The sequence below is a fragment of the Acromyrmex echinatior genome, chromosome 12, assembly GCF_024713525.1.
Source record: "Acromyrmex echinatior isolate Ae372 chromosome 12, ASM2471352v2, whole genome shotgun sequence".
In the NCBI taxonomy this organism is placed as follows: Eukaryota; Metazoa; Arthropoda; class Insecta; order Hymenoptera; family Formicidae; genus Acromyrmex; species Acromyrmex echinatior.
Genome location: NC_141863.1, coordinates 3515656 through 3532713, shown reverse-complemented (window position 1 = coordinate 3532713; position 17058 = coordinate 3515656). Strand labels below are relative to the sequence as shown.

The 17058-nt window shown below is 33.2% G+C and overlaps 2 protein-coding genes across 3 annotated transcripts in view; one reads left to right on the top strand and one right to left on the bottom strand.

Annotated features, from left to right (window-relative positions):
* tyn (trynity) overlaps window positions 1-17058 on the top strand; it is a 196376-nt gene that overhangs the window by 43588 nt on the left and 135730 nt on the right. The window contains exons 4-6 of one of the 2 annotated variants that reach the window (XM_087412159.1): window positions 771-810; window positions 11862-12032; window positions 12302-12343. The gene's annotated coding sequence lies outside the window, so the exon portion shown is untranslated. Of the gene's footprint in view, window positions 1-466; window positions 811-11861; window positions 12033-12301; window positions 12344-17058 lie in introns of those variants that run through there. The other variant, XM_087412161.1, reaches the window with a different exon arrangement.
* Window positions 1-17058, bottom strand: part of LOC105151996 (nose resistant to fluoxetine protein 6) — a 33915-nt gene that overhangs the window by 10045 nt on the left and 6812 nt on the right. Inside the window, exons 2-3 of the mRNA XM_011066004.2 lie at window positions 13917-14113; window positions 7294-7502 (exon numbers count right to left, since the gene is read on the bottom strand). Coding sequence (XP_011064306.2) covers window positions 7294-7502; window positions 13917-14113 — 406 coding nt within the window. The remainder of the gene's footprint in view (window positions 1-7293; window positions 7503-13916; window positions 14114-17058) is intronic.

Sequence of the window (17058 nt, the reverse complement as noted above, 5' to 3'; positions counted from 1 at the left end):
TTATATTTAACTGTGTAAAATCAAAAAAGTTATTTTATTAGATTTTCATTCATCGACTATCTACTACAAAATCGCGAATGGGAATTTCGCGGAATAAAGCCATTCAGACAATGAATTTCGTAGTTTCGGACCGCGCACTTATTTTCGGGGCTAACGGCCGAAGGAACTTCCGCTTTATATCTTCTTGTCGGCTTTAAATTATTATTCTTGTCGGAACATTTCGAGTACGGGAGGAGGGCTTTTGTGGATTTCTTTCTTTTCCCCGCAGTACATTTGTGTGCAGCTTAAATGTGGCTCTCCGCGGGAAATAGAATAGCAATAGGCTTTCTTTTTTCTTTTTTCTCTCCTTTTTTTTTATCCGACCCATTTTAACACGCTACTATGTGCGAATTTCGACAAAAGAAAAAGAATAAGTAAAGGCGATTTGAACGCGAATAAATAAAAGTTTCACAAACGAAGTTTTGTTGCGATCTTTTTTTGCACTTCTTTTCTTTTTCTTTTCCTTTTTCTTTCATCTTTCTTGTATACTTCGCATTTTCGCTGTTCTGATTTAATTCTTTGCTTACCATCGCCGTTTATAACTTTTATCTGCTAAAGAAATCTTTTTCTCATTTTCTTGAATAAAATCTTGAATGAATTGTACGCGCAATAGAATACTCGACAGTCGTCTCGAAACTTTTGTCTGTATACAAAGTTAAAAATAAATGAACAGAACGCGCAACTTTCTTTTGTAACTTGTTAGTAATTATATCTTTTATATTTTATTTCAGATCTTGATGGTTGCTGTGCTGCATACATATATCAGTTCTGGTGAGTCAATTCAGCTTATTTAACTCGCTATTATACATCTGGTTTGGCGTTCACCGTCAATTAAATTCTCATTTGATTTACTCTCGTTTCTTCGCTCTCGTTCTGTTTCCTTGTTTGTCACTTCGCGGGGAGAACGTTTACTGTCGCAATTGCGTACACGATGACAATGTATTGAAAGTTATGCGCTTATCACAAGGTTACAATAGTATCGCTAAGCGTACATTCACGTGCACATATATTTTAATGAGGTCGCATCTATTTCAATAAATTAAGAACATAAAAACGAAAGTTCAATAATAATATCTCTTAGGCTCAGTTTCACAATTCACAATTAACTCTTAATCGAGGTTCAACTTAATATTATCTCTTTTCAATTCTAGAAATAAGTTGAACCTCGATTAAGAGTTAAGTGAGTGAGTTGTGAAACTGAGCTTTAACGATACCATGATCGATGTACTACCTCATTGATAAAAATTTTACGAAAAACTGATAGGATATTGTGCATCATTAATAATGTCGCTCATCCAACGTTTTCGAATGCAAAAATTGATCCCGAACTCACTCCAAGACATGATTTGCATCTACCGAGGCCCGCATTCTGCTGGAATGCAGACGATAGCGCGAACACTTTCACGTGTACCGGGGGCTTTCTATAATCTTGCGTAATAGGTCCACAACATGCGTGCAAGTGCGCACGATGCACGGTCGGCCGATGCATAATTGCACGCCGGTGCGCCGAACATTACGTCGCTTTCTTGAGGGTCAGCTGTTTAACTGAGCGATTTCTTTCTAGTTCCGTCAGAGAATAATCTAGTGAATGTTTAGAAAAAAAATTGTGGTAAAAATAAATTTTTTCATCGTCTTGTTTGCTGCCCTGTGCAACAAACTGTAAATGTTATCTTGGACTTGTGTACGAACTACGAATATTGTATAAAAAAGCATTTATCGATCGAAGCATTTATCGATCGGAACGTTTATCAAAATTTAAGAGACCGCATATAATAACACGTGTAACTCGTATAGTTCGCAATGCGATATACGGTTGTCTGGAAATATTTTTGAAGAATTACTTGCTGAGAGTTGCGACGTACTGTAACCAAAAGGATTATTTACGACCCACACGTTTCCTTCTCAACTCAGTAAACTGAATTTCCAACAATCCTGTGATTCAGGTCGCAATATATTATTCTGACTTCTCTATATTGTGTATCGCAAATTGCGTATTTAATCACTTATATTTTCATTATATTTCGCTTCAATATTTTATCATTGAAAGATCACACTAAAGTTTTTTATATATATTTTAACGTTATTTTTAATTTTTACTTTTATATTAAACTCGTGTTTGTCGGAATGAATTTTTATTATGAAAGCTTTATCTATTTTAATGAAATGAAGGGAAATTGAAATTATCGTTTAACGCATTATACTACTTTATAAAATATTTCATTCTTGGTTAACGTTATATTAATGCTGTAATTATTTAATGCAGTTTTACAACTTACACTCCGATATTACGGATTAGAGAGAGGTGAAGCATCGCGAGATGAAGCAACCATCGATTTAGTGATAATTTAAAGCTGTAATAACTTAAAGCGCATGTCGCGTCGCTGCGAGGAGTCTTGTTTATCACGTTTGATTTATCCGCGTTGTCTCAAGCCGCACTTAGGAAACTACATGAAATTTTTCATTTTGTCTCTCGTCGGTAAAAATCCCTCGTAGATATTTCACCGTTCAATAATAAATGCGAGCCGACGTTCGTCGTTTTTAAACGTGCGACTAATATTTCCGTAATGAATCAGCCCAGTTCGATTTATTTGCAAATCCGAGAAATTCGATGCACTTTTATTCATACGATTCAGACCGCTTCGTAATTCATTCCGAAACGAATGAAAAAAAAAATAGCGTTATTTGAAAACCGCGCGTGTTACTTTTCGTGATTAAATTTTGCGAAAACTAGTCTTTCCACGCGGATTAACTTTTTAGGACAGACCGTATGAGTCGCTAAATCGGACCATTAGATTGTAACTCTCCTTGGAAATTGAACCGTGCAGTTTCTCGACAACCCGCGGACAATCTTGCGTCGTCGGTCTCGTTAACTTCATCGTTATTATGCATTACGCGCAAGGACACAAACGCGGCGCGTTGTTCTGCAATAATGGTAAATAGCTGCAACCAGAGCAAAAACGGGGCATCAAACGATGCCCCATGTATGTTGAAACCTTCATCAGCGATGTAATCTCCTTATAAATCCTTCCTAATATCCTATGTGTTAATAATCGGTGGTGTTGAAAACTGACCAAGTTACTTTCGTCCTTGCATAAATTAAATAAGACATAACCTAGTTTTATCTTAATTTGTTTCACAAAAACGTGTAAACATGACGTTGAATTGTATTGTCTGAATTTATAAAAGGATCATCCGTCTGAATTCTTGAATAATTGATGAATTTCGTGCAACATACGCAACATTTTTCAATTTCTTCGAATTCTGCGGCCGACATTCTTGTGCCAGTAAAAAGTCACGTTGTTGCAACACCGATTGATGTAATATCTGCAACGTGGACCGACGCAGAAAATTGGCTACCCGGAATTACTTGCATCGCACGCCATTTTTTTTTGTCACTGTTCTCGACAACATACGCATACGCATTCGGCAATCGGCGTTCAATCGGATGCTTTGTAATCTGTTACGAATTATGTAATGCGTGTCCCGGTAGGTAGATAATTAACGTTTTGCCATTAAGAAAAAGTTCTACTTTCCTGTATCATGCATTTAATCGGTGACTCACAATTAGCTGCGTAATGCTAACGGCTATTTAAACAGTATCACTACACTTCTCTTACGCAATAGATAATAATACTACGTGTAATATTGTAATATCGCGTAATAAATTCTGTACCAGTCGATAGTCTAACGATTGTGAATATAACATATGTTTCAGAAGTAACTTACCATCATATACACGATATGATTTCATAAGAGAAACTTAGCGTAATCTGGCGTCAATTTATATTTGTATACCTGAGTTATCTTCTTATTCCTTAATTTGAGATTAATCATATATAATAATAACTTGTGGTATTTTATTACACTTGTAATTTCGTGTCGGTAAAATGATGGATAAAAACAGATACTTATGAATGAACATTAGTAGCATTATATGTGAATGTGACAGACCAATAATCGCTTCGACGGACAACATTTCATTTACATGCATAATATGAAAAGGATGCGGTTAAGATAATCGCGTTGAATCAATGAAATATGCATTTCTTCAAAATGCAATTTGAACATGGAGACGTAAAGCATGGGGATCGCATGTCCGAGATCGCGTGCAATTTATTACACGATACATAAGATCGCGATACATAAGACACGAATGTCTTGTTCTTATTAAGCGTAGTGGGTTTTCAGCTGACCGTAGGGAGTTATGCAATTTACATAACATTTATGGCAAAAGTCGGTATGCATTGCGAGCCATATGCCGCAAGGGATGTGGAGACGGGAGTTAGAAAAGACTAACGATGGTGACACGTTAGCAGTTGCATCGTCAGGTCTGTGCAATCAACACTTGCTCAATTTGACATCCATGATACCCCGGCTGTTTGCATTTGTCTTGTTTGCTGAACACTACTAGATCGCACGAGTGTCATTACGCAACGATTGACGTTCGTACGTACGTTGTAATTCCCTCCTTTCGATAGATGAGCGACGTGAAAACGTCGCGAGTGAAACGTAACCGCGAAAGTATGCTAAACAACGTTTGGCACTGATTTCAAATAGTTGCTCGCCAATTTTTCTTCGAGCGGGCGCAAATTAGAAAACTTGACTTAAACTTAAAAGGAAAGGAAGGAATGAAGCCCCTTTTAAGTTTTCTGTCCTGCGTTCGTGCGATACATACTTATGACGATGTAAACTTTGCTCTCTCGGATTTTGTCCCAAATTGAGAAATACATGTACTAACGATATCCAGCAAAGATATATCGAAGTTACCTAACAGATAAACTGAGTTAAATTGAAAGTGTTCACTTTCATAAATAATAGATTCTTGATTAAAAGATTCTGTTTATTTACTTTATTTACTTTCTAAACTGTGCGAAACGTGTGTACCAGTAATTCGTATGAACTAAGCTTTTCATTTTGTAAATACGTAATCGTCGACCTAAATACACGACTTGAAATATATGGCAATGCTACCTATCACCCAAGAACTGTCTCATAGTATCGATTCATTGCCACGGTATAATGTGTAGCGTGAGGTCGAGCAAACATACTACATATATTTTGTGGGTTTGCGCGATTGCCGCTTATACTCGTGGCAATTAAGCGTTCACGTGTGCAACATAAATACTTCCCGCACTTTCTTTTCGCGGGTGTACCGCTTACGCGCTCACGTAACCGGTCACGTCAGATGCGCATAAATCGTATTTCACGCGCAAACTATCTCGACCGCGTAATAAATAATCTGCCGCGGCGATCTCGTTCGATCGAGTCGATTAAAAAGCAGTGGTACTTTACCACGCGCGGAAAAATACAATTTTCGATCAGAAAGCGAGAAAATGAAAGAGTATTTTTCCATGAATGACGAGAGATCCGTGCCTTTCTCCGTAACGTTCCGGTTAACGAGGCCCCGAACTTCGGGTGGATACAACCAAAGTTTGACTGTGCAATCCGTGATCGAAATTAACCAATCCTCGCAGAACTCTTGCTTTCACTCGCACGTTAGAGATATCGTACGACATGACTACTGTCGTGGATCGAACTTTTCGAATGCCCAAACTGCCGGCATATACGCGGACAATGATCCTCGGTCTTTCGGTTCAACGCAGTTTCAAATGCTTAAGCTTTCTCTAACGAGAACTTGAATTAATTTCCACTCGTACAGTTCGAAGTATATAACTCGTTTACAGCTGTCTATTTTAATCCTATGAAATTCACAATCTGTTCGATTGAATTTCTGTTAACTTCTTATTTATATCACTGATATAAAATATCGTAAGCTGCAGGATTAATTTCTTGATGTATGAAAAAAATATATATAAAACACATGAAAAATTTATGAAGAGAATTCTTTTTTATTTGCTATCCATTTGATGTATTACATCACATAAACCCAGATTTTTGAGAATGAATGAATGTTATATAGGGTTTTAGAATAAGAGAGGTGTTTTTAAAGGGAAGAATATATAAGTATATATTGTCATGATTCTGGCGCGCTTTAGTTACGAGAATTATGAGAGAGCTTGTAATTAATTTCTTTTTAAGCTCACCATAGGGGTATGTGTATAATTACGACGCATTTTTCTTGTTTACGTCGTGCATGAATTCGTTACTCAAAATGAAATGATCCTCTGTATTGTATTATGTAATGTATGATTGCAAAATTTCTGTCTGATCATATCGCGAATTTTAAAGTTAGGCAATAATGCTCTCTTATATAAATGCTTATATAATTTCTCCGTATTTATTTATTATTAAAATGAATGTAAGCATAAATTTAATTATGCATGTTTTGTTTGGAAAATTGCAGGTTAATACAGAACAGTATCGATCGCGATGGCCCTTGAAATACTATATCCCTACTTTACCTCTTATAAATTTCATGCCGTAAAACTGGGCGTATATTTTGTAATAGCCGATAAAACAATTTTATATACGCATCGAACAAAATAATGCTTTTAAAACACACTTCGTTCTTAAATATCGATATGAATATTATGTATTCGAGATATATCGCATCTTTTAATTGAAAAAGTTAATTTCTTTTTAATTACACAAAATTCGTTTACTTTCGATCTTTTTTATACACCGTAAATTCGTTTACTTTTAATCTTTTTTTATGCGCCGTACATACAGTTTAATATTGAAATTGTTCTTTCAAGTATCAAATATAATAAAGCGAAATTACATTCGAATTGAAAACAAATATTTCTATCTGCAGGAAATAGATTTTTCCTGAGCACAGACTTCGATTCTTCTTCGATATCGTAGAAATATCAACTTTGATATTCAGGAATACGAAGGGGAGGAGATATCTGCGTTTACCAAAAGTGCGGCAAGCAAGTTTCATAAGTTCCATCAGAGCACTGTGTCCTAGAATGAAATTTTCCAACTTACGCCGTTAGGTAGCTCAAGTCCTTTTCGCACTTTAAATCGCATGAATAATATTTTTCTATTATCGGAGCCAATCTTATCTAGAACGTCGTGAACGATAATATGATAAAAACATCGTATTTAAATAATATCGTCTATAAATGATTATATATACACGTACAACAATCGAAACAATCAATTTACGAAATGGAATTAACTAACAATTACGTCATGATTGCTTCTTTCCGCTAAATAGATGCATTTTTTAACGATATTGAATTATTATGCGATGCGAAAAGTCGTATCACGAACTCACTGGCCGTGCTGAACTACAGTTTTTCGAGCAATTTATGGTTCGGTTGTAAGAGGATTTTTAGGATTACTCACGAAAGGACGTAAAATTTGGGATCTTGCCAGGCGCAGTAATTGCTGGATGGCACGGGCTTCACCGTAACAACGTGAATTTTCGGGCCGCTCGATCGATAGGTCGAATTGCCCTCGCGTTCGACTCTATCAGCACTGGCCCTTAGCATCGAGGTCAGGGATGTGCGATCGCATGTACCTGGCAAGCAGAGACCCAAAAACACCTGACGTGTCTGGAAAGAAAATGAAATGATATCGTTAGAGAAGAGTATTTTCTGTCCTTTGAAAATTATTTCATTAGTAAATGAATCTTGCAGGATAGAAGACCTCTCTTCCATTTTGATGTCTTTATATAGGTACTATGGCAAAAAATGCTAACCACTTAAAAAAAAAAAGATGCTGATGATCGATTTACTAAAAGGTACGCTGACCATTTATAAAAAATCTAACAGAAATACGCTTTTTGAGAAACCTCTCTCTCTTTCTCTTCCATACATATTTTCTATGATTGCATTGCATGTTTCGTTGCTTACACATTTTTATACATGAAAGGCAGAGTGACAGGATTTAGATTTTCCGTAAGAATATTTAAACGGGTGATACTTTTTCACATCACAAAAAATTCACGTATTCTCGCAAAAATATAGTGATAGTCGAGCTCGTTCAATGTTCGAGATTATAATTTTCATTTAGTCGCGTCGACGCGCAGTAATGGAAATGAGAACGCGTGACGATGAAAAAAAAACGTAGTTCAAACTTTTTCAGTTCTTCTAATAATGCGCTACGTGTTCTATTTTTGTTTTTTTGCTCTCTTACTGTCACCGTCAAGAGAGAAAGGATTCCAGCTCGATAATGCTGAATTTATTGAATTTAAAACTGGTCCTAGATCGAAATACGATGGATGCTTTTTTCTTTTAATTAGTAATAACTTATACTCGGCAAATTGTGCGGATCATAGTCTGTGAAATTGCGAAATTGCTTAGGCAGGAAATTCTATTAATTAAGCACGTAATGATATCGTCAAACTCCACAAGGATAACAAGATTAAAGGCGAGTAATAGCGGATTTCCAGTGTTTGAAATAACTATCGACGAACTTTGAGATTAAAGTCAGCGAATAATCTTATTAGTGCAAATGCCGAAACTTACTTTTTCTTAGGAAATAAACTGCCCAGCTGTTACTCTAACTTAACAAAAATGCGCCGATCTGTGCTCGATATTTTCTATCACTTTCGATAAGTTCAAGATTTTCCAATATTAAAATTTCATTCAGTTTTTATTACGATATATATATATATATATATATATATATATATATATATATATATATCGTAATAAAAACTGAACGAAATTTTAATATTGGAAAATCTTGAACTTATCGAAAGTGATAGAAATATATATATATATATATATATATAGGTTTTCATTATGCATACAAAAAGAATGATATTGCTGAAGCATCTAAAAATTTAATTGGATACAAATTTGAAAATATAAATTTGTTGGACTATCAAAATAATTATGTACGCTAATAGCTGATTCCTAAAGTATCAAAAAATTTTTTACTATTGTTCATCATATTTTTATAATTATTAGTAATTCAACAAAATTATTTTCAGATCTGTAACTAGCTAAATTTTTTAATATTTCGGCAAAATCATTTTTTTCATGCACAAATGATTTTGTATCTTTTTTACCTGTACGTAACATGTTATTCCTTGGATTTCAAATTAATTATTAATAATAAATTGGATTATTATTATTAATAAACAATGGATATTTTAATAACGAATAAGTTTTCTGTTGGATTATTCAATTTGATCATTTATGTATTTCTTTACGCTTTCAATTTAAAAATAATTAACGAATATTTATATAATGAAATATTTAAAAAAGAAAATGAATCACTACATTTTTACAGCTTTTATTTTCTTGATCTATAAAAGATTTTTAAAAAATTTATAATTTTTAAAGTAACAATCTAGTTAGTAAAGTATCAAATATTTTTTCGGGTCAAAATTTAGCAACAATTAATAAATCTGCATAAATGTTTCGGTTCACATATTCCGATTCTTTATCATATATCATTGGTTGTTTGTGTTTCGAGTAATTTTCATCACTTTTACAATTATTCAAAAATTATTAAGTATTTAATTTTTACAGATTTTTTATACGTAATATAACATTTTTACAATATACACACAAATAGTTAAAGTTGTGTAGTAAAAAAGGAAAGAAAATACAGACTATATGTTCAGTAAAATGCTTCTAATATTTTAGAGAAAAGAAATGCACAAGCACGAATGATTCAATCGTATGTATTAGTTAAATTCACTTATACAATCTACAATTTGTATCAGCATTTAAAATAAAATCCAATTTATAATTTTACATGCCATATCGCACAAAATATTTGAAGAATCCGATTGCATACATGTATAAAGTATGTATTAAAATACATACATTGTATATCAAAAAAACCATGCACTCCACGTACATAGGTAAAATTACGAATAAAATTTTTATCTTATAATTTAACATGAATCATAAATCTAAACTTTAACACGTTAATGAATCTACAAGACAAAGTATGATAAGAACACATAGAGATTGCTTTCAAATGTATCGAATAAGGTTTCACGTAAAAATATTTTTCAGAATGAAATAAACGTTTTACGAAAAAATAACGTTGTAAAGGCAACGCTCGGTACGTGTTTGATTTGAATGGGACGGCGTAGTGCGTGACGCGAGCGTTGGCCTCACGCAAGGTCACCGCGCTATCATTCGTGCGTCGCAACGCGAGCGAGGCGGTAGTGGCGCGTGCCGCTCTACATTGTTATCTCCCGAAACGTGAAATATTCCACACGTGAAATATTACAATTAGAGATTATCGACTGGCGCGATTGATTCACAGGTTCGATTGAATACTCACAAGTTAAGCGAGTCAAGAGCCACGCGTATGTCGAAATAGTTTTTCTTCTTTATTGGAAAAATCGAGTCAATGAGAATTTGGAAATTGTAAATTATTTACAACTTTTAATACACGTATTGATTTTTCATCCTTTCCTGCACACGATGAGTCGATTTGTGTTTCGGAATAATTTTAATAACTTTTACGAGTATAAAATAATTATTAAACGATTCTCTCAGATATATTTTAATATCTTTGAAAAGTATCTGTGCAGTTATGTTAAAAAAGGGAGAGATCATTATTTAGTCAGGTGCTTCTAGAATTTCAAAGAAAAGAAATGCGCAGGACACGAATGACTAAATTATGTGTACTAACAGTTAATTGCAAGATAGAAAAGTTCTCGAGTTTCTACTTAATTTTTAATTCGAAAGACGTTCAAACATAACAAGTAATCCTTAGCTGCGTGATTAACCCTGCTGATCTGTTCAAATTTATTATACGATCGATTATATTATTTAGGTTAATATGATTAACTCTAGCTGTATACTTACTGGAGTCCCAGAAGCCCCAGTGCAATTTGCTAAATCGAGATTTTTTTCGTATTTCTGAACTTTTCTTTTTCTTTGATCCTATATATCTCGAAGCTTTTAATTCTATTGATTTTTAAACATTATGAACTTATTCCTTAATCAATTCTTCTTCCGAAAATTGAAAAAAAAAAATTAATTGAAATATGTTCATTTTTACGGAAGTTGATAACAAATATGGAGTTCCAGGGACCCGATATATATATATATCAAAGAAAAAAAGTGTATAGCTAGGATTAAAAAGCTCTAAAAAATAAAAAATTTTTACAAAATAAGATTTTCCATTAACAAACGAAGTTATCGAGTAATAAGTAAAGTATCACAGAAAACAATTTTTTAAATAAAATAACTTATTAGTAAAAAAAAATTATATTTTGTATCAAATAGAATAGACAAATCAGCAGGTTAATAAACTCTTACAATTTTAACGAGAATATATTAATTATCAATTATATAAAGACATCAGAAATGTAAATTAAAATTACTACCGGATATAAAATTTTTACAAAATATTAAAGTCGGAATACTAATATGTCGGTTGGCACGCAACCTTGATTCGTTTTCTGTTTGTGTTCTGTATATTGCTCGCTATTGTTTGCATAAGTTCGCCGCGTTATTACTCGCATTTCGACATACAAATTGGCAAAAAACAGTGAGAGTCGCTCCGTGTTTCATCGCGTTTTTACTCTTCTAAATGTTAAATTGTAATTGTTAATTGCTGTAAAACCTCATTTCTTACACATTTATCGATGGCAAGTAACGCTCATAAATCTGCGCGAGTAATAAACTCTCAGAATTTTGTAATGGAAATGATTGGCACGAATAGTAGACATAATAGCTTTTTTTCGTAGCAGATAGATATTTCACATGATAATTTTATTTAAACTCAATTAAAGTGCGAATATAAATCGAGGCTGCGTTCGATTTAGATGTTCACGCGTTGTAAAACTTTATTTCGCATATAATAAATGATGAAGATAGAATGAAATTTACAGCACAAAGCATCTAAATCGAATATGCTAATAGAATATATATTTTTAAAAAATTGGAAAGTCGTGAAATACGCCATTTAAATAATATTTTATTTTATTTCAGATAACGAGGCCTCTTAAAGTGTCGTACGATTGTCATATTTTAATAATCGAGTGTTATATAGTGTTATAGTAATTAATCGGTGTCGCGAGTGATAGTGTGTGAGTGTAACAAATAATTCTGAGAGGAGGAGGAGGCTTGGGAGGCATCGGGCGCCGGCGGAGCAACCATGAGGTATATTATTAATTTATTCTTTATAAATTATTTGTTTTTCTAGAAATATATAATTATTTTACCAAATCTTTACCTGAAAAAAATGAACTAATATACAAATTCAATACGTGAAATAATTACTTTCTAAAATTTTAACTCTCACAATTTGCTTTCTTTAATATACTTATTGTTTATCGAAGTTAAGAGTCCTTTGTTCTTATCAATTTTACTTTTCAAAATTAATTATTTTTATTGATATTATATGATCTGACTACATTTGTATGTTACAGATCAACGTAGTTACGACAACTCCGCTGCTACGCTTCGTATCGGTGAGTTTTAAATTATCTTTTATTTCAATATGAGTTATAATGGATCTGTGAAAATTTATTATATATTATTATATATAAAAGATATGAATAATTAAAAATTCAAGTCGGAAGAATGAAAGTATTATCACAAATAATGATAATATTTCGCAGATTTATTGGCTTAAAGTGGATAGACTAGAAGAGATTATAATGTTATAGTGCATACTCCCAAAATACTTAAGATCTTTTTGCCGATTTATTATGTTTATATATAGAGCTTACAAAATAAAGCTCACAATGTGCACCGTTTATTTGCAACATAAAATTTTTTTATTAGAGTATTACTATTAGATAATTACGAGATATATTGTATTGTAGTATAGATATATCTATAGGAAATAAATTAAAGAAGGATAATAAAAATATTTCAGATTTATTTCTGCTAATTTTATTGAAAAAAAAAACGAATATTAATTATATTTTTTATTTATTAAGATAAAAATAATAGATTTATTTTTTATAATTTATCTGTATTTAATGATAATTTGATTTTATTTCATTTAAAATAAAATTCTTAGAAAGATTCAATAAACGTTTTGTCACAGACAAATATTTCCAAATAAAACCAAATTATAAGATACTATAAATAAGATACTTTAAATTCAATTATTAGTGTTTGTTATTACACATAATCGAAATATACTTGATATCTTAAGTAAAAGAAAAAGAGAGAAAGAGAACAATGATTTTTATCCTTACTATTTTAATATCTTTGTCTGCTATCGCGGTTAAACGTGGATTATTTACAGTCGTAAATAATCATTGTGTAACAATACGTAGCAATTAATAGTTGATGTACAATTCTAGAAATATATAGATATATAATGTCTCATAACGATTTCGTCAGCTTACTCAGGGTACCCGATGCTTAATTAATTCTCGAGTACAGTGTAGTTTATGTACTATCGCAGTATACAAGTACGGAATGATGAAACTATGTCGTCGAATAGGAAATACACTAATTCACTAAACGCGCGTCGCATATTGTAATAATCCGCTTCGTTGCATCCCGTTATGAATAATGATGTGGCAATGATAAGATCACAAGTATAATTACTGAAGATAATTATGGAAATAATTAAGAATTAAAATGGTTATTTGTAAATTACTTAATGCATCTTTTGTACATGATACGACAAAAAAATGATATATTAACGGCATTAGTCTGATTGGAGATAATCTTAATTCAATACTATTATTTTAATACAACACACACAAGTATGTTTCATTATAATGATATTATTGAATTGCTAAGATTATTTCTAATTAGAAATCTAATACTATTAATATAACTTTTTTTTATTATAAGCCGTTAATTATGTCAAGTATAAAAAATGTACATATTTATTATGATACATTTAAAAATGTATATATAGAAAGATACTTCTCAAATTTATTTAAACCATTTATATATACATACATAAATATGGGAATAAAAGATTGATTATTTATTATTCAAGTACTTAATCTTTGTAGTTACAAAGATTTAATAATTATAACGTGGTAATAGCGTAAGCTCATTATTATTACTCACTGAAAAGTCGACCTCTTTCGGAAGATTCAGATAAAATCTTGCCACGTGAAACCTCAAGGAAAAAGGTGCTTGCTCCTCGATGTTCATTATAGTTTTTCTGTCGGTGATATTGAGCTCCCTGCAGAGGGTGATCGATCCCAGCCAGAAACCGTTGCCAAAGTGAAATTGCGAGGAGTAGCGGCCACTCGCGTCTGACACTGAAAAGGAAAGCCAGTCGAAACGATGAAAAATAATTGTTAGTTATCGGAGCGGAACGAACGAAATAAGCGTGTCACTTTCGTATGACATTTATCACGTGTCCCTTACGAAGGACGTGAGAAGAGACTTGTAAGATTACAAAACAGCTAGGCATGACAAATTTGCGGAAATATTTGCACGGACAATATGCTTGGCATTTTCTTTTTTGGGAAAGATATTCTCGAGATCTTTCCGGAACGGTAGCTACCCGGATGCTACGTCTCGGTTACGGTTGCTTCATAACTTTTTTCCCCCGTTTTTCTCTTTGAACGTCTGTCACCGTCCGCACCGGGAACGCAATAAAATTTCGTTTGTCTCAAGTTCCCCGTGGAGTTTGATTACACGGTTGTCGGCGGAAGGTTCATTGTCAGTTACGTAAAGTGACTCGTGTTGATCACGAGAGTAGAAAGTGTTGTCGGGGCTCTCTGCATATGCACATGTTCGCATCGACCGATCACCACCGCGAGAACGTAACGCGTTGCTCTGTTATCGCGAAAGTGATCAATTTTGTGCGATAATCTAGAAGAATCTCTCTATTGGTATTACGCAAATGAACCGTGAGGAAATTTTGAAAGGCTGTAACGTAAATGGCGTTAAAATAAAGCGTACTGCATACTTTCGACGCGTATAGACGATAATTTCTCCACCTCGTTCCAAGACGATATGACTTCTCAGCGAAAGTTAAAGTTAAGTTAAATTGGCAGACGTCGTAATTGAATTTCCATCTATATTCGTGATATATTGCGTAGACAGAAGCAAAGAGCTATAAAGTCACTGTAGAATTGTTTCGAGACGTAAAGTTATTGCTGCATTTTGGCGATGAAATTCTCAACAATGGCGTAACGCGTCCGACTGATTGATGGGTAATCTGGCTTTAAGAATAATGACTCGTTGTGGCGTGTTATGACAGTCGCGAGATCAAAGCATCGAAAGAGATTGCCTAATGCAAGTCCTTTTTCCGCGTAGCATTTGGAAATAATCTCCGCAACAATGAGACACGAAATTACCGATGCAACTTTTTATTGCTTGTCGCGCGGCAACTTGATAATTGCCCAAGTTTTGTTTATTCCCGTCGTATATTTCGTGATTGCATTGCTTAACGCAATTATTTCCGTCGTCTCGTAAAACGGTCGCTCTAACTTTTTCTGACGTTTAAACGTATTTTAAAACTTTTCCATACTCGACAGACACGCAAGCTGTGCGGCTGCAAAGTTGCATTTGATCGTTCTAAAAGTAAATCACGCTCCAAAAATTTCCTCATGTGTATATATAATTATGTAGTTTCTTTAAACATCCCATTTCTTGCATATTCAAAGGATAAGTGAGTCATTAATAGAGTCAAGGATAAAAAAATTGCTTCCGACAATTAGTGTCGCTTTCTAAGTGTAATTACAGGTATGCGACTCTTGGCTCGTTTAAGAGCCGCTATCACATATCTTGGAGCGGCGCGCGCGAAGATGATCTCGCCGGGTGTCGCGTGTCGCGCTGCTGCGATTGCAGTTTCGCAAGTTTTGCCACGATGCGAAATAGGACGATGCCGCGGTCAATTGGCCATTGATATGTTCGACGTTATTACTGCGGATATCGATAATGCGAACGTAGCTCGTGACTGGAAATCGTTGTAAATCCGTGCACCGCGAATGTGACTTTGCAGCTCGTGCAGCTGCATGCTTTCATCGGGCCGGCTACTTCAGCTTCCCAAGTCTTTCTCACTTTCTAAATCGCGGACGGACGGTTCCGATAATGATATCGTACACCACGACGACGTTATTAGTTAATCTCGTGAAGTGACTGATTATGTCGCTTATGTAAAATAATTCGTGCAGGATGTACCCTCTCATTCTTTTAATTATCAATTATGATACGATCCTTTAATTAAATTTCTTATATGATATTGGTGTACATATATATATAGTTTGAATTGAATAGAAACACGTAATAATATTTTATAATACGGATATATGTATTTGAACTGCGCATTTTCATATGGCAGAAGAAATTTGCATGAAATATCGAAAGCGCTTATTCGATCGAGATTATTGAAATATTGAAGAGCCTGAACAGTACATAATAAATATTTTTGTGTGCATTTCTATATGTTTATAGCTTATTTTATGCTTAAATTATATATAAATATGTAATATTTCAATCTATTTTTATTTATCAGTAGCAAAAGAAATTTGTTTATAGTTTCAATTTGTAGAGAAAATATCTAATAGTAAAAAATAAATTATCGGAAAATTTATAGTATAAAAATAAAAAGAATAGAGAGATACAATGCAATATATAGAATTTATAGAAGAAACGAAATAACATTTCTGAATGGTACGGAAAATTCTTTTTAAAACAAATTTTATCTTATAGAAACAATTGCATTTTCTTTCTCTTTTTCTTTCTCACCCTCTTTTTATTTTAAACTCATAAGAAGTTCCATTCTAAATTTATGTTAATACTTCAATGCAATTCGTTTGCATGACTTCATTGTTGATTCTCTTCCGAATCTCTTGCTGAGTGTCATCTTCAAAATAGTAACGACCAAATTTCATTTCCGTAATGCTGTATTCGCAGGAAACGTACAGAGTAAAGACTCAAGAGCAGTTGTGTAAGGTGTCAGGAAGTTTACTAAATCTACGCTGTAAACTAGGTCAAAGTGCTTTGATTGCTTATTAATGAATTTTATAAAATGATGACGTCTAAAATGATAACGATTGATAATTCATTAATAATCATGATATTTATACATCTAACATAAATACTTTTAATCCTAGTTCAAGAATATATTTTTGTAATAATTGATTACGGTTTTTCACTCAAAAATCAGATTTTGTTGCTTATACTTTTTCTATTTAGCTCAATTATTATTTATATTTCGTAATTATGCTTTCTATATTCTTTTTTTCTTTTT